The sequence below is a fragment of the Nyctereutes procyonoides genome, unplaced genomic scaffold (assembly GCF_905146905.1).
Source record: "Nyctereutes procyonoides isolate TBG_1078 unplaced genomic scaffold, NYPRO_anot_genome, whole genome shotgun sequence".
Classification (NCBI taxonomy): Eukaryota; Metazoa; Chordata; class Mammalia; order Carnivora; family Canidae; genus Nyctereutes; species Nyctereutes procyonoides.
The window spans coordinates 25,200,730-25,220,556 of NW_026575030.1; the positions used below are offsets into that span (position 1 = coordinate 25,200,730).

The following is a 19,827-nucleotide window of genomic DNA, read 5'->3' on the forward strand; positions in this document are numbered from 1 at the left end:
TGGAGGAATTCACAAATCTGTGGAAATTAAACAGCATACTCCTATATAGCCAATAGGTCAAAGAAGTCATAAGGAAAATTTAAAAAATAGTCTGAGATGAATGAAAATGAAAACACTGCTAATAAGGAATAAAAGGGGATAGAGCTAAAGCAGTTCTTATATTGAAATCAATAGCTGTAAGCACCTATACAAAAGATCTCAATTCAATAATCTAACATTCCACAATGAGAAACCACAGAAATTGTGCAAACTAAACCCAGACAGTCAAAAGAAGAAATGATAAAGATGAGTGGATATAAATAGAGAATAGAAAAATAAAGAGAATCAATGAAACCAAAAGTTGATTCTTTCAAAAAAGTCAATAAAATTTGCAAGCATTTAACTAGATCAACTAAGAGAAAAAGGGAGAACACTCAAATAACTAAAATCAGTTAGTGAAAAATTAAGCAAATACAAAGATTTAAAAAGATTATAATGGGATACTAAAAACAATTATATGTCAAAAAACTAGAAAATTGATATTAAATAGAATTCTAGAAAGTCACAAACTATTGAAATGGACTCAAAAAGAAATATAAAAAATTTAAATAGACCTTTAAAAAGATTAGTTTAGTAATCAAATAACTATTCAGAATGAAAAGTGCAGATTTATACTTGTTCTTCAGTAATTCTTGTAAAAATCAGAAGAGGAAATACTTTCCAACTTACTCTATTATACTAGTATTATCCTGAAACCAGAAAAAGACAAAGACATGACAAAAACAGGAAAGTAAAGATCAATAATTTATTAACATAGACACAAAAATCCTCAATGAAATATAACCTAACTGAATCCAGCAATATGTAATAAAAATTACTTATCATGACCTGGTGAGATTTACCCCAGGAATGCCGGATTGTTTTAACATTGGAAAATCAATTAAGATATTGTATCAATAGGACAAAAATAATTTGGTCATCTCAATAGATGCAGAAAAAGCATTTGAAAAAATTTAATACCTTAAAAAAACTCTCAATAAATTAGGAATAGAAGGAAATTTCTTCAATCTTAAAAAGCACATATACAAAAAAACCCAACTGCTCACATCATACTAGTGAAACAGTGAATGCTTCCCCTATGAAATCAGGAAGACAGATATGCCTGCTCCTGCCACTTCTATTTAACAATGTATTGGAATTTTTACCTAGGACAATTAGGCAAGAAAAATAAATAGAAGACATTCAGAGTAGAAAGAAGTAACTAAAACTATTTGTAAATGACAAGATCTTGAACATACACCATCCTTTAAAAATATGCTAAAAATTATTAGGACTAATAAAGGAGTTTACCAAGGGTGCAGTTTACAAAATTAATGTACAAAAATCAGCTATGTTTGTGTATACTAGCAATGCATTATCCAAAAGTGAAAATAAGAAAATAATTCCATTTATAGCAGCATCCAAAATAATAAATATTCAGGAATAAAATACCCAGAGTACAAAATGTGCATTCTGAAAACTAGAAAACACCATCAAAAAAAATTAAGACCTAAATGGAAAGACATCCCATCTCCATAGATCAAAGCTTAATATCATTAGTGTAGTAAATTGATCTTCAAAATCAGTGAAACCCTATAAAATTCCCAGCTGGAGTTTTTGCTTTTACGGAAACTGAAAAGCTAATCCTAAAATTCACATGAGCAGTCTAGAGACCCAAAATACCTAAATGATCTTTAAAAAGAAGAATAAAGTTGGAGGACTCAAGTTTCCCAATGTAAAGATGTAAAGAAAGCTACAGGATTCAAAACTGGTACTGAGTGGGGACAGACATATAAATAAACGGAACAGAGTAAGATTCTAGAAATCCTTATATGTTCAGTCAGTTGAATTTCCATAAGGATATAAAAACAACTTAATGAAGATAGAATTCTTTTGGGTTTAGTTTTCAGGAATTGGTGCTATAATTGAATGTCCACGTGCTATAGAATGAAGATATATCCCCTCTTTACACCATATTTAAAAATTAACTCAAAATTGATCACTCTCTTAAATATAGAAACTAAAATTATAAAACTATTAGAGGAAAACAGGAGTAAATTTTTGTGACCTTACAGGCAATTATTTCTTAGATACTACACCAAAAAACACAAGCAAAAATATTATACACACACACTGAATTTCGTAAAAATCAAAAACCTTTGTGCTTTAAGAAACACTATCAGGAAATTGAAAATACAATGCAAAAAATATTGAAAGAAGATACTTACAGATCATATATCTGATAAGGAACTTGTATCCAGAATTTATAAAGAAATCTTACAAATTAATTAAAAGCAGGAAAAAAAATTTTAAATGGGCAAAGGATTTGAAAAGTCAGTTATCCAAAGAAGATATACAAACTACCAACAAATACATAAAAAGATGTTCACCATCACTAGTCATAAGAGAAATTCCTAAGATACCACCTTCAGATCCAATAAGGATGGTTATAAATCAAAAAGATAGATAACAAGTGTTGGCAAGGATATCCAAAAGGAGAAACTGGAAACCTAATACATTGCTAGTGAGAATTAAAATCATCTAGCCTCTTTGGAGCATAATATCAAGTTTCCTCAAAATGTGAAATACTGAGTTACCTATAATGCAGCAATTTTTCTTCTAATTATATACCCAAAAGAAATTAAAATATGTCCACAAAAACTCATATACAAAAGTTCACAGCATTATGTATAGAACCAGAAAGTAGAAACAGTCCAGTCTTTCAATTGAGTAAATAAAATAAGAAGCAACTGGGTAAATAAAAGTTGGTATATTCATACAATGGAATACTATTTGTCAGTAAAAAGGAATGAAGTACTGACACATGCTATAATACAGACAGACTTCGAAATCATTTTAATAAGTGAGTCAGTCACCAAATACCACATATTACATGATTCCATTATATGATATGTCCAGAATAGAAAAAAATCTATAGATAGAAATTAGATTGGTGCTAGCCTGGGACTGGGAGGAATGAGGGAAAATGAGGAGTGACTGCTAATAGAGTTTCTTTTTGGGGTGATATAAATGTTTTAAGAGTTATTATGGTGATTACTGCATAATTCTAGGAACATACTAAAAACCATTAGATTTTACTCTTTAAATGGTTGCATTATATGGTAAATTATAGTCTACAAAAAACTTTTTAAAAAGTTGAACAAAAACAGCAAAAAGAAATACCAAATCATGATAAATGACTAGCTTTGTGTAGAAACAGACTGAAACTGGGCTGAGAAAAGAAATTAGAGCTCTCAAATTTATCTGTAATATTTTAGTTATTTTCTTAAAAAGGAATATTACAAAAAATAAATATTACAAGAAATTAACATTTGTTCCTTTTAGATATCAGACATCAAAAGTTGTCATAGTATACTTAGATTTTCTGTATTTTTTAAATTATAAAAGACATTAACTCAGGAATGAGAAGATATCATATGCAGACTACTGTCAACACATTTAACTTTGCTATAAATACTTAAAATTATAAAACTATGATAAAGAAAATTTAAAAATCACACAAATTAATGGAGAAATATAATATTTTAAAGATTATTAAAAGAGTCAAAATCATTAAGATATCAATTCTTCCCAACCTAATCTACAGACTCAAACAATTCCAACCAAAATCTCAATAGATGCTTTGGTATAAAATGGCAATGTGATTCTAAAATTATAATGTAAAGTCAAAGAATGTAGAAAAGCAAAAAAATTTTGAATAAGAGAAATGCCTGGGTGGCTCAGCGGTTGAGCATCTGCCTTTGGCTCAAGGCATGATCCTGGTCCTGGGATCGAGTCCCACATCAGGTTCCCTGAATGAAGTCAGTTTCTCTCTCTGCCTATGTTTCTACCTCCCTCTCTGAGGGTCTCTCGTAAATAAGTAAATAAATAAACCTTTAAAAAACAAATTTTTGAAAAAGAATAAATTTCCTGATTTCAAGACTTATTTTAAGGCAAAAATAATCAATACAATATGTATAAAATAAACAGTGAGTCCATAAATATATCCACACAGTTATGTAAAACTGATTTTCACCAAAGTATAAATCCATTTGGTGGAAAAAGGATAGTCTTTTCAACAAAAAATACTGGACCAATTAAATATTTATATGTCATCAAATAAAACATGATCCATACTTAACACCAAAGGAAAAATTAACTGCATATGGATCATAGACTTAAATGTAAAAACAAAAAAAAAACAAATCAACTATTAGAATATAACACAAAAAAAATCTACCTGACCTCAGATTATACAGAGTTCTTAGACAAGACACCAAAAGATCATTAAAAAGAATTGACAAATTGAACTTAAAATTTTAAAACTTTACTCTGCAAAAAAAAAATCATTAAAAGAATGAAAAGAGAAGTTACAGAATGTGCAAAAATATTTGCAAAACACATATTCAACAAAAGAGTTATGTCCAGAATATATAAAGAAACTCAAAACTCAGCAATAAGAAAACAAACAATACAATTTTAAAATGGGCAAAGACAGACAATTCAACAAAAAGGGATATAAGGATGGCAGGTAAGGACAGAAATAGGCAATTGTTAGGAAAATATAAATTAAAACCACATTGCAATACTACTATACCCATTAGAATAGCTAAAATATAAAAATATTGACAATTCCAAATGCTAGCAAAGATGTGGAACAACTGCAGCTCATATTGCTGGTAGAAATTCAAAATGATACAACCTTTCTAGAAAATGATTTCAGTTTCACATAAATTTAAAAGTATCATATAATCCAGCAATCCCACTCGTCAGACTTACCATACAAATGGAAAGTTATATTTCTACAAAATCTATACATTAATGTTCAAAGAAGCTTTATTTATGGTACCTAAAAGCTAGAAACAATCCAAATATCATTCAGCAGGTGGATGAATAAAATGTAGTATATCTATGTAACAGAAGACTACTACACCATAAAAAAAGAATTGCCCTTTAATGCACATATAACTATAATGAATCTAAAAGACATTACACTAAGTGGGAAAAAAAAAACAGATTCAAAGAGTCACATACTATATGATTCTCTTAGGTAGAAGCTAGACATGAGTGGTGGAAGGAATACTAGAGGCAGAGTCCCAAATCCTTGAAGGGAATAATAGAGACATGAGTTGTGAGGACATTGATCAATAAGCAACATATTAAAGGCCCAGGGGTACAACATTCTGACCTTGTGGTTTCCAAGACCTTGGGACTCACAGATCAAGAGCCACAGAATATGCACTCTCCTGTTCTATCTCTGCCCCAGGGTAACCCCTAGACTCATTATAATGCATTTGCATTGGAAGTACAGCACCCCCACACCAAGGAGAAAAGCTGCCATGACATTCCAGTACAAGCCCTTTTTGGGTCAAAAACTTCCCTCCCAAATGATTGGAAACAGCTTCCATTAGAGACCATCCCCTGAAGGACACAGATCCTCCAAGCCCAGAGCAATGCAACAAATATCCCATTCCAAAATAACATGGGGTGGGTTCTATCTGGTGGAACCTGCCCCTCTCCCACCTTGAGACTATATTTTTGCCTTACGACACTGTTTTGTGCTTGCTACTTTCCTTCTGGCTATCTTTATTCCAGCATGAACCCCCCACATAAATCTTCTTATGGGGAATCCAAAGACAGAGACCTCCATTCGCACAATGCAGTCTCTCTCATCCATAACAATTCCATTAATGGGACATTCTCCAAAAAAATTTATAGCAATGGGGGGAAAAAATCGGAGGATCCAATGGTTATGGGTAGGAAAATAGGTTAAAAAGAGACATAAAGGGATACCATATGGGAGTTTTTCGGGGTGATGGAACTCTTCCATATCCTTGTGTTTGTTACACAAACTGTATTTAAATTCATAGAACTGTATATCAAAAGAAAAATGTCAAATTGCTATATGATAATATTTAAAAATAAAGTTAAAATTGAGTCATGTAGTTTATAACAAGAAAAGCAACATTTCTTAAAAGTAAGCATTATAAAAAAAGTAAGCATTATATTAAATTATCAATCTATTTTTTAACTATTTTTATTGAAGCATAATTACAGACAGTGTAATATTAGGTGTCAAGATATACTACAGAGCTGTAGTAACAAAATACATATGGTACTAGCACAAAAACAGAAATAGGTAATGTAACAGAATATATAAATATGTAATGTAACAGAATAGAGAGCTCAAAACTAAACCCACATTTATATAGTCATATTAATCTACAACAAAGGAGATAGGAATATACAATGGGGAAAAACAGTCTCTTCAACAAAGAGTGTTGGGAGAATTGGACAGCTACATACAAAAGAATGAAACTAAACTACAGTCTTTAACCATATACAAAAATAAACCTAAATGGATTAAAGACCTAAATGTGAGATCTGAAACCATAAAACTCCTAAAAGAAAGCATAGAGAGTAATTTCTTTCACATCAGCCATAGATACATTTTCTAGATATGTCTCCAGAGGCAAGGGAAACAAACACAAAAATAAACACAGGTACTACACCAAAATAAAAAGCTTTTGCACAGAGAGAGAAACTGTCAATAAAACAAAAAGGTAACCTATAGAATGGGAGAAGATATTTGCAAATGATATGCCTAATAAGGAGTTAATATGCTGAATATATAAAGAATTTAGACATCTCAACATCAAAAAACCCCAAATAATCTTATTTCAAAATGTGAATCCCTAATATAAAAATAAATTTTAAAATTATAAGTTAAAGGACATAAATTGTCAAATTAGATTTTTTAAAAACCATTCAGTTCTATGCCACCTAGGACACACTTGGGGTATGAAGACACAAATAGGTTAAAATAAAAGCGATGAAAGAAAAACAATACACCATATTAAGACTAATCAAAAGAAAGTTTCAGTGGCTACATCCATATCACACAAAGAAAAATTCAGATTAGAGAATACTACCAGAGACAAAGAAGGTCATTTCATAATGTTAAGAGTCAACTCATAAAGAGAACTTAATACTACCAAATGTTCATACAGCTAATAATAAAGCTTCAAAATACATGAAATGAAACAAAACTGATGGAACTGCAAGGATAAAGTTTACAATTATACTGAGAGATTTTAATAACACTTTCAGTAAGAAGAAATAGATGGTAACAAACAGGAAATCAGTACAAATACAGATCTTAAGCACACTATCAATTTTCCGTAATTGATATTTACAGATCAATCTATCCAAGGACAGTGGTATACACATTCATTTCAATACGCATTTAACATTTATCAGAACAGACCACAGACAGGACCATAAAACAAGCTTCAATTAATTTAAAAGGATTCAGGTTATACAGAGTATATTCTCTGACCACAATGGAATTAAATTAGAAATCAATAACAGATCTTAGAGCATCTAATATCTGGAAACTGAATAACACATAAAAAGCCAGAGGTCAAGAAAATAAACCAAGCAGAAATTAGAAAATATTTTAAGCATAGTAAAAGGAAAACACAACATATTAAAAACTGGGGGTGGAGAATTTCAAATCTGTGAAGATAAGTAGCTCCATTCCTCCTTTCCAAAATCTGAAAGAAAGAAGGAGGAATGCCAAAGCAACTCAGTACCTGAGAAATGACACAGCAGTGATTTCCCTGGGTTTACTTATGGTGTTTTATGTATCCTAGAAAATGTCTCCAATGCAAACTAGGACAAACAAGAAAACAGAAACAAAAACAAAACTCCAAGAAAAGGCTATTTTCCCAAAGGACTGAGAAGACAGAATAGCCTAAAAACAAATTTTGGCTTCACTCACCCAAATCTAGCAAACAACAAAGAAAAAATTCTCCTCTCCTTAATTCCACACAGTTCAACAGGGTTGACTGGGGGAACTGATCTTTCACCTCATCCTGCTCCCATCTTGCAGAAAGCACACTTCAGTTCCCTCAGCAGATAGTGTTTAAGGGCACAAACAGGAAAATAATCACCCATTCCCCCACCTGGCAGAACCAGGTAACACTGTTCCATTAAGTGCACTAAGTGGTATTAGTGGTATTAGTGCCCCACACAGGATATTGATCTGCCATTTCCAGACTAGTGGATGCAAGTGGGAACAATCCAATCTCTGATGGGACAGTATTAGTGAGTCTGAATGAGACTGATCTTACATTCCCCTCCTAGCATAAAAAAAGGTGTTCTAATTCTCTTGCCAAGATAGCATCACTGGAGTCCAGGTACAATAAGATTTAATGAGATGATATAAAGTGGGACTTCACACAAACATTAGGCTTCACACACACTTTCCTAGCTCTCTATGTCAGTAGAATGGTCATTGGGAATGTGAATATCCACATCCACCTGACACAAATAAGATTGAACAAGGTGGGGAAACCAGGGCTAGTCAGCACCCACATGGTGTCAGGATCCTATCAGAAGCTGAACCACTCTACTAACATCAATGAGTTGTAACAAGGTAGTGCAAAGAGGAGTGGTTGATACCACGTTTCCTATCTCTCCCAATGTTATTGGGGCCCTGTAGGAATATGAACTTCCATTCCCACACATCAGAAAATGAGCTGGGTGAGTCAGTACTTACATTTGCTAGGGTATGTGTGCTGACAGGGCTCACCATAAAACTTGAATATATACACCCACTTTGCCCTCAAGCTATACCTCAACAGGGGAGCTTACTGGTTTAAAAAAAATGATCAATAGCATCTAAGTTTCATAATATAATATTCAAAATATCCAAGATACAACTGAAAATCACTCATGATACTCAGGACCAAGATAATGGCATTTGAATGAGGAAAGATAACCAATACATGCCAACATCAAAATGAATCAGATGTTCTGAAAAATTATCTGAGAAAGGTTTTCAACAGCCATGACAAAAATCCTTCAATAGGCAATTATGAAACTTCTTAAAACAAATAAGATCAGCAAATAGAAATTCTAAAAAAGAAATTAAATGAAAAATATAATAACCAAGGTAAAAATGGATAGGCTCAGTAGTAGAGTTGTGATGACAAGGATAAAATGAGTAAACTTGGGAAAAGATCAATAAAATGTATCTGATCTGAACAGAGGGAAAAAAGACTGAAGTGGGGAAACACAATGAACAGTGTGAGGGGTCTGTGGGACAAGAAAAAAGATCTAACATTCATATAATTGGAGTCCCAGAGGACAGCAAAAAGATGATGGAATTGAGAAACTATAATAAAAAGTAATGGCTGAAAACTTCCAAATTTGATGATATACATAAACCTACAGACGCAGTTAAGTGGAGCAAACACCAAAAAAGATAAACCCAGAAATATCCATGTCAAGAAACATCATAATTAAGCTTTTGAAAACTAAGAGGAAAAGCTTTGGAAAGCAGCCAGAGACAAAGTCTTATAAATGAACATGAATTTGAATGACAGTAACTTCTCATCTGAAACCACAGAGGCCAGAAGAAAGTTTTACAACATTTCTCAAGTAATTAAAGAAAGTAATTGTTCATTGTGTATATACAACAAAAATATCCTTGAGGAATGACAAATAAATACATTCTCAGATGAAGAAAAACTGAGACAATTTGTTTCAAATAACAAATATATCCTTAAAAAATGTCTAAATAAAGTGCTCTAATCAGAAAGAAATGGAAGTTCTCAAATAAGCATCCCATATCTTCACCTTTAAAACCCTGGAAAACGGGTTTTCTGGTAACTTCAGAAAGGAAATAACATAGGAATGGGTAAAAATTTGGATAAATATAATAGATTATCCTACTTCTTATGAGTTTCTTAAGTCACATTTGATAGCTGAAGCAAAAATTATAGCACCATCTGATGTGGTGCTGCTTGAGGCATTTACAGGAAATACATAAGATGATTATACTTTAAAAGAAGACAGTGTATAGGGACCTAATTGTAAGTAAGGATTCCATTTCCCTCAAAGTGAAAAAATTCTGATACCAGTAGACTGTGAAAATTTATGTACATTTATTGTAATACCTAAAGCAACCACTGAGAAAACTACAAATAAATATACTCAAAAACAATATAAATGTATCATGTCTGAATTATTTAAAATGTTCAAATAACCCATAGGAAAATAGGAAAGTCAAACAGAAACAAGAAACAGGGAAACAAGCAGAAAGCAAAGAAGTAAACTGGCAGAATTAGGCTCTAACATATAAACAATTACCTTATAGTAAGTTATCTTAATATACCAATTAAAGTAGATTCACATAGATCAAAAAGAAAATGATCTTACAAAATCAATATACAAAAAACAGCTGCATTTTTATATACTAATAATAAATTATCAGAAAGATAAATTTAAAAAAATAATCCCATTTACAACCACATCAAAAAGAATAAAATATCTAGAAATAAATTCAACCAAGAAATGAAAGACCTAGACACTAGAAACTATAAGATATTGATGAGGGGGGAGGGGAGGGAAGAGGAAAAAAAAAGATATTGATGAAAGAAACTGAAGAGGTTACAAATGAATATAAGATATTCCATGCTCATGGATTGGATGACTTAATATTATTAAAGTATATATACTACCCAAAGCAATATATAGCTTCAATGCAACCTCTAAAAAAATTCCAAAGGCAGGCATCTTTTACAGAAATAAAACAACTCTAAAATTTGTATAAAACCACAAAAGGGGGACCCCTGGATGGCTCAGTGGTTGAGTGTCTGCCTTCGGCTCAGGGCATTACCCCAGGGTCCTGGAATCAAGTCCCATATCGGGCTCCTTGCAGGAAGCTAGCTTCTCCCTCTGCCTGTGTCTCTGCCTGTGTGTGTGTGTGTGTGTGTGTGTGTGTCTTTCGTGAATAAGTAAATAAAATCCTTAAACACACACACACACACACACACACACAGACACACACAAAAGGCCTTGAATAGCCAGAGTAATCTTGAGGGAAAAAAAAGAAAAAAAAACAAACCTAGAGGCATCATGCTTCCTAATTCCAAACTATATTACAGAGTTACAATAATCAAAACATTATGGTATTGGAATAAAACAGACACACAGATCAATGGTAGAACCAAGAGCCCAGAAATAAACCCATGCATACATGGTCAACTAATTTTTGATAAGAGAGCAAGATTACTCACTGGAGGAAAGACTGTCTCTTCAATAAATGGTGTCAGGAAAACTGAGCAGACACATGCAAAAGAATAAAACTGGGCCATTATCTTAAAATACACACAAAACTTAATTCAAAGTGGATTAAAGACCCGAATATACGACCTAAAACTATAAATCTCCTAGAAGAAAATAAAGGCAGTGAGCTGCTAGACATTGGTCTTGGCAATGATTTTTTGGATTTGATACCTAAAGCAAAAATAAACAAGTAGGACTACATGAAACTAACTTCCATACAACAAAGGAAATCATCAACAAAATAAATGGGAGAAAATATTTACAAATTACATATAATAAAGAGTCAATATCCAAAATATACAAAGAATTCATACAACTCAATAACAAAATAAAAAACAATTATATTAAAAGATGGGCAGAGGATCTGAATAGACATTTTTCAAAAGAAGACCTATGGATGGCTTACTGGTACATGAAAATTTGCTCAGCATCACTAATTATCAGAGAAATGCAAATCAGAACCACAATGAGATATCACCTCACATCTGTAAGAATGGCTTTACCAAAAAGATAAGAAATAACAACTGTTAGTGAGGATATGGAGAGAAGGGAACCCTTGTACACTGTTGGTGGGACTGTAAATTAGTACAGCCACATGGAAAACAGTATGATGTTTCCCAAATAATTAAAACTAGAACTTCCTTATGACTCAGCAATTCCATTTCTGCATATTTATCCCAAGGAATTAAAGAAAGGACATCAAGAGTTATCTCACAGACATTAAAAATATGCCAATAAACTGGATAATGTGGGCTTTCATAATCATTACTCATTTCAAAGAAATCAACTTTATTTGATCATATTCCACTTACCTGAATATTTAAGAAAATGTAATTGGTATTAATGTAACAAAAATTAAGGATACATTCGTATAGCACCTGTTCTTGTCCCAATAGCCAAGATTTTCTGAACTGGATCAAAGGCTAATGCTGTGGGCTGATAAGGAAAACCATGCCGAACTGTCTGAAAGAGAGCAGATAGTAAAAATAATCATCAGGGAAATAAAAATTAAACTCACAAGATACTATTGTCCAACTGCCATAATGACTAAAATTTTTTGAAATAATTATTTTAATTAAAAAACACTACTACCAAATATTGATAGAAGTATAAAATGACACAAGAACTTTGGAAAATTGTCTTGTAGTTTTCTATAAAACTATCTGTCCTATGACCTATAAATTCACTCCTATGTGTGTACTCCAGAAAATAAAGAGCATGTGGCCACATAATAATTTGTGTAAGACCCTAATGGCTTTATACATAACAACCTAGAAGCAGTCCAGCTGTTCAACAAGAGAATCAAAAGCAAAAATATGCTACACTCATAAATTACCACTCACCAGTTGAAAGATAAACACTAATGACAGATGCAGTAACATGGATGATTCTCAAAAACATTATGTTAAATAAAATAAGCAATACATAAAACAGTGTATATAATATAATTATATTAGAATTTGAATAAGCAAAATGTACCTATGGTGAAAAAAAAATCAGAGCAGTGGTTGACTTGAGGAGAACTCATTGAAGGGGGGTATGAGTAAAGGTAATATTCTAAATTTTGATAAAGGCTTGGATTACATAAGTGTATACACAGTGTATAAGTGTATACAATGGTTAAAAACTCATCAAATTGTATGATAAAATTTATTATTTCTCCATGTGTAAATTGAATGTCATAAAAAATTAGGGAAAAAGTACTATAAAAAATATCGAGCTCTAGTTAATGATTTGCATACTGAGGTTTTAAGAGGTCTATTGATACCTGCACTTAATTCAAAATGTATCCATAGAAGTATTATGGTTACACAGATGGATAGACATATATAATAAAGTAAATATAGCAAAATGATAATTTTCAAATTTAGGTGGTGAGTATATATGTGTGTGTGGTTTATATACATACATATATGAATGCTCATACTATAAATTTCCAACTCTGTGTGTTTGAAAACTTACACAGTCACACAATGGGCAACAAAAGAAAAATATAAAGAGTTCACAATATAAAAAAGGTGAAATGACTAACACAAGAATATGTAGCAATATACAGGAATTAATTTCAATATGAAATATAACTCTTCAAAGAAATAGAGGACCCACATAGGTCAGAAATAAGAGATTCTAGAAGGAGCTTGGGAAGAGAGCAGAGAAGGAAGACGCTGAACTCACACCATCTCATTACAAGTAGATATCATCCACATGCAAGTAAATAAATCCTCAGAACTGAAGAAAGCAAAACTTCCATAACTAAAAATAGAGAACAAGCTGCATCTGAAAGGTTAGGAAAGACAAAAAGGCAGGGGCTGACAGCTGGAGGGAGGGAGCTAGCATGTGCAGAGGGCAGAGAAAAGGCCAAAGAACCAGGGAGCCCACAAGGAGGAAGACTAATCCTCATCATGTTTGACTTTGAAAATCAGAGGTGCTGAATTCTGTGAGTTTGTTTAACTAATGGGACTTAGAGTTAGATCTTTAAAAGTCAGCTGACCTAGCACTGGGATAGCGTGGAGTGCAAGTGATAGCTGGGTCTCTGCCCTTAAAGAGACAGTAGCCTGCATGGATAGGAAGCAAAAAAACAGCAATTTACACAATACTGGGGACAAGTGAGAGACAGATTTTTTTCATACTGATTTCAGAGTGTGTTGGGGGTGCTTCTCTGAAAATGAGGGAGCTGGCAGGCATCATTCCCCGCCCCCCCAGCATAAACACAGGGTCACCTGCAGGAAGTAAGGCTGCACAGACATTCGCTACCTAAACTCCTAGTAGTATGCTAAGACCATGAGTTCTCCTAAGGACTCACCCACTCCAAGCCTGTTAGCTTTGGCCCTGGGCTTGGGGCCAATTTTATGAAAGCTGTCCATGTGTCCTGCCCAATCTCTCAATGTACCACCACCACTGCACATCACACCCAGCCAGTGCATGGTACCCAGCCATGTGGCCCCAGCCACCAAAGAAATGCAGCCTCCAGCCTCTGCAGCACTTTAGGGGATCTGGCATGGGACCGGTAGCCCAGTACCAATTTTGCGAACATTGTTGCCCTACTCCCAGGTTTCCTCAAAGCCACACTCCCTCAGAGTTGGCCTGCCTGAATCTCACTCACACCAGGGAAAGCAACCACAGCCCATAACAGGAAAGCATCAGTCCAGAAAACTGCACTGAAAGGAAAAGCAACTCAGACATAAGAGCAAGGCATAACCAACACACATAGGATAGTCTCCTGAAGTGCCAGATTCTGGTGAACAGGGAACACTACACTCCAGGGCACTATCGGACCTCTTCTTCATAAAGTCACCACTTTTGAGAACAGAAAGCATAGCTGACTTTCTTAACACAGAGAAACAAACAAAGAGGAACAAAAAAATGAGACAGAGAAATTTATCTCAAATGGAAGAATAGGACAAGGCCACATCCAGAGATCTAAGTGAAAAACACATCAGTAAAATGCCTCATAGAGAATTTAGAGCAATGAATATAAGTATAGTCCTAGACTTGAGAAAAGAGTGAAAGACATGTATGAGACCCTTAATACAAGATAAAGAATAATATAACAGAAATAAAGGGCTCAATAAACAAACTGAAAAACATGCCTGATGGAATGCAGAGAAGGATAGAAGAAGCAGAGGAATGAATTAATGACCTAGATGACAGAGTGATCAAGTTGAACAAAAGATAGGAAAAAGAATTATGCAAAATGAGAATAAACTTATAGAACTCAATAACTCTACCAAAAGTAATAACATTCATATTATATGAGTTCCAAAGTATAAAGAGAGAAAAATGGGGCAGAAAATTTATTTGAGGAAATAATAGCTGAAAATCTCCATAATCCAAGAATGGAAACATGCCCAGATCCAGAAGGCACAGAAAACGTCCATCAAGATCAAAAAAGGAGGCCCACAGGGGTGCCTAGGTAGCACAGCTGGTTAAGCGTCCAAGTCTTGATTTTGGCTCAAGCCATGATCTCAGGGTTGTGAGATCCAGCCCCATGTCAGACCCAAACTGGGCCAGAGCCTGCTTGCGATTCTCTCTCTTCCTCTCCCCCTGACACCTCTATCTCTCAAAAAAAAGGGGGGGAGGAGAAGCCCACACTGAGACCTATTGTAATTAATTTACCAAATATACTGAAAAAATAAAAAATTTTAAAAGCAGCAAGAGAAAAGAAGACAGAAACATACAAGGGAAAACCCATAAGGCTAACAGATTTTTTTCACCAGAAACTTTGCAAACCAAAAGAGAGTAGCATGATATATTCAATGTGCCAAAAGGGAAAAGTCTACAGCTAAAAAATACTCTACCCAGCAAGGCTATATTTGAGAATAGAAGAGATAAAGAGTTTTCTAGACAAACAAAAACTAAAGGAGTTCATGTCCACTAAACCAGAAATATTAAACAGGACTCTGAGTGGAAAGACCAAAACTAACACTATGATGGTAGGAAGCACAAAAGCAGTAAAAATGAATATTTCTGTAAAAAAAAATCAGTCAAGAAATTCACAAATTAAATGGATACAAAACATAACAACATATACCTAAAACATGGGGAGGAGAACAGTAAAGAATGGGTTCAAATTTAAATGACCATCAACTTAATATAGACTGCTATATGCAGAGGAGATTATACACCAACTTAATGGTAATCATGTAACAAAAATGACAAATAAATGTGCAAAAAAATAAAAAGAAGTAACCTAAATATATCACTAAAAAAAACCAATAAAACATGAAAAAGAGAAAGATAAGGATCAAAGAAAATCTTTAGAAACAATCACAAAACAAATAATAAAGTGATAATAAATGCATATCTATCAATAACTCTGAATGTAAATGGACTAAATGCTCCAATCAGAAGTCATATGGTTACAAAGTAGGGAAAAAAACAAGAATCATTTATATGCTGCCTACAAGAGACTGGTTTCAGTCCTAAAGACACCTACAAATCGAAAGTGAGGGGATAGAGAAACATCTATCATGCAAATGGATGTCATAAGAAAACTGGAGTACCAATACTTATATCAGACAAAATAGACTTTAAAGCAAAGACTATGACAAGAAACCAAAAGGACACTATAATTACAAGGAGGACAATCCAACAATAAGATGTAACAATTGTCAACATTTACGCACTCAACATAAGACCACTCAAATACATAAAGCAGTTAATAATGAACATAAAGGAAATCATTGATAGTGATACAGTAATGGTAGGGGACTTTAACACGACACTTACATCAACGGACAGATTATCTAAGCAGAAGATCAACAGGGAAACAATGGTTTTGAATGACACACTGGACCAGATGGGCTTAACATATATTCAGAACATTCCATCCCCAAACAGCAGAATAGAGTCTTCCCCAGTGCACATGGGATGGACATTCTCCAGAAAAGATCAAATATTAGCTCTCAAAACAAGCTGCAACAAACAAACTCAAGAAGACTGAAATCATACCATAGTTCTTTTCTGACCACGATGCTATAAAACATTAGGGTTAGGTCTAAGGGTTAGTCAAACACAAGAAAAATCTGGAAAGATCACAAATACATGGAGGTTAAATAACATGCTACTTAACAATGAATGGGTTAACCAGGAAATAAAATAAGAAATTAAATAGTAAATAGAAACAAATGAAAATAAAAACACAACAATCTGAAGCCTTTCGGATACGGCAAAGATGGCCATAAGAAGGAAATGTATAGCAATACCACCTATCTAAACGAGAAAAATCTCAACAACCTAACCTTATGCCTAAAGGAGATAGAAAAAGAACCATAAACAAGAACCCAAACGAGCAGAAGAAAGGAAATAATAAAGATTAGAGCAGAAATAAATGATATAGAAATTTTAAAAAATAGTACAGATCAATGATATTGGGAGTTGGTTCTTAGAATAAATCAATAAACTTATTAAACCTCTAGCTAGACTTATCAAGAAAAAAAAGAGAAAGATTCAATTAAATCACAAATTATAGAGGAGAAATAATAAACAGTATCACAGAAATGTAAACAATTATAAGAGAATATTATGACAAACTATATGTCAATAAACTGGACAACCTAAAAGTAACAGATACACTCTTGAGAACATATAGACTACCAAAACTGAAATAGGAATAAATAGAATTTTTTTTAAGATTTTATTTATTTATTTATTTATTTATTTATTTATTTATTTATTTATTCATGAGAGACACAGAGAAAGGCAGAGACACAGGCAGAGGGAGAAGCAGGCTCAGGATCATGCCCTGAGCCAAAGGCAGACGCTCAACAGCTGAACCACCTAGGCGTCTCAGGAATAAATAGAAATTTTGAACAGACCAATAGTCAGTAAGGAAATTTAATCAGTAACCAAAAAACTCCCAACAAACAGAAATTTGGGCTTTATAAACAAATTTTACTAAACATTTAAAGAAGAGTTAATACCTATTCTTCTCAAACTATCCCCAAAAAAACAGAAAAGAAAAGAAAACCTCCAAATTCACTTTATGAGGCCAGCATTACCCTAATATCAAAACCAGATAAAGACATCAGGGCCTACAGACCTAATAAACATGGATGCAAAAATTCTCAATAAAATACTAGTAAACCAAATCCAGTGGTACATTAAAAGAATCGTTCACCATGATCAATTGGGATTTATTCCTGAGTTACAAGGGTGGTTCAATATTTGCAAACCAATCAACGTGATAACCATATCAGTAAGAGAAAGGATATGAACCATATGATACTCTCAATAGATGAAGAAAAAGCATTCAACAAAGTATGGCATAGATTCATGATAAAAACCATCAACAAAGATGGTTTGGAGGGAACCTACCTCAATATAGTAAAGGCCTTATATGAAAACCCCACAGCTAACATTCTCAATGAAGAAAAACTGAACTTTTCCCCTAAGGTCAGGAATAAGGCAAGGATGCCCACTCTCATCACTTTATTTAACATAATACTGGAAGTCCTAGCCACAGCAATCAGACAACAAAAAGGAATAAAAGGCATCCAAATTGGTAAGGAAGAAGTAAAAAATTTTCTATTTGAAGATGACATGACACTCTATACAGAAAACCCAAGAGACTCTACCAAAAAAACTGCTAGAACTGATGAATGAATTCAGGTAATCTGCAAGATACAAAATCAGTGCACAGAAATCTGTTGTGTTCCATGCATGGATAATAAAGCAGCAGAAAGGGAAATTATGAAAACAATCCCATTCGCAATAGCACCAAAAATAATGGATACATAGGAATAAACCTATGCAAAGAAGTAAAAGACTTGTACTCTGAAAACTGTAAAACATGGAGGAAAGAAATTGAAGATGACACAAAGAAATGGAGAGGCATTCCATGCTCCTGGATTATAAGAACAAACATTGTTAAAATGTCTGTATTACCCAAAGCAATTCACACATTTAATGCACTCCCTATCAAAACACCAACAGCATTTTTCATAGAACTAGAACAAACAATCCTGAAATTTGTAGGGACCATAAAAGACCCTGAATATCCAAAGCAATCTTGAAAAAAGAGAACCAAAGATGGAGGTATCACAGTTCTGACTTCAAATTATATTACAAAGCTGTAGTAATCAAAACTATAGTACTAACACAAAAATAGACACATAGATCAATGGAACAGAATACCCAAAAATAAACCCACAACTATATGGTCAATTATTCTTCAACACAGCAGGAAAGAAAATCCAGTGGTAAAAAAGACTTTCTTCAGCAAATGGTATTGGGAAAATAGGACAGCAACATATGCTAAAGAATGAAACTGGATTCTTTCTTACACTGTACACAAAAATAAATTCAAAATTGATTAAAGACCTAAATGTGAGACCTGAAACCATAAAAATCCTAGAAAACAGGAAGTAATTTCTTTCTAGAAATTTCTTTCTAGAAATTTCTCCTGAGACAAGAGAAACAAAAGCAAAAATAAACTATTAGGACTACATCAAAATAAAAAGCCTCTGCACAGCAAAAGAAACAATCAACAAAAAAAAAAAAAGAAAGAAACAATCAACAAAACTAAAAGGCAACCTACAGAATAGGAGAAGATATTTGCAAATGATATACCTGATAAAGGGTTAATAACCAAAACATTTAAAAACCTGATACAACTCAATACCCAAAAAACCAATAGTCCGGTTCTAAAATGGGCAGAAGACATGAACAGACATTTCTCCAAAGAAGACATACATATGGCCAACAGATACATGAAGCAATGTTTACCATCACTTACCATCAGGGAAATACAAAGGAAGTATCACCTCACACCTGTCAGAATGGCTAAAATCAACAACACAAGAAACAATGTGGGGCAAAGATGTGGAGAACTCTTGCACTCTTGGTGGGAATGCAAGCTGGTTCAGCCACTGTGGAAAACTATTTGGAGGTTCCTCAAAAAGTTAAAAATAGAACTCTCCTAAAATCTAGCAATAGCATTACTAGGTATTTACCCAAATAATATAAGAACACTAATTCAAAGGGATTCATGCACCTCTATGTTTACAGCAGCATCATTTACAATACTCAAGATATAGAATCAGGAAAAGTGTCCATCGATTTATAGCTAGATAAAGAAGTTGTAATATAGATAGAGATAGGAATATTATTTAGCCATTAAAAATGTAATCTTGCCATTTAAATCGACATGAATGAAGCTAGAGAGTATAATGC

General features: G+C 33.3%; 1 protein-coding gene across 2 annotated transcripts in view; it reads right to left on the minus strand.

The window, feature by feature from the left end:
* STXBP5L (syntaxin binding protein 5L) overlaps nt 1–19,827 on the minus strand; it is a 336,858-nt gene that overhangs the window by 249,884 nt on the left and 67,147 nt on the right. For both annotated transcript variants that reach the window (XM_055316232.1, XM_055316231.1), the window contains exon 2: nt 12,020–12,117. In XM_055316232.1, the coding sequence (XP_055172207.1) occupies nt 12,020–12,117 (98 nt within the window). The remainder of the gene's footprint in view (nt 1–12,019; nt 12,118–19,827) is intronic.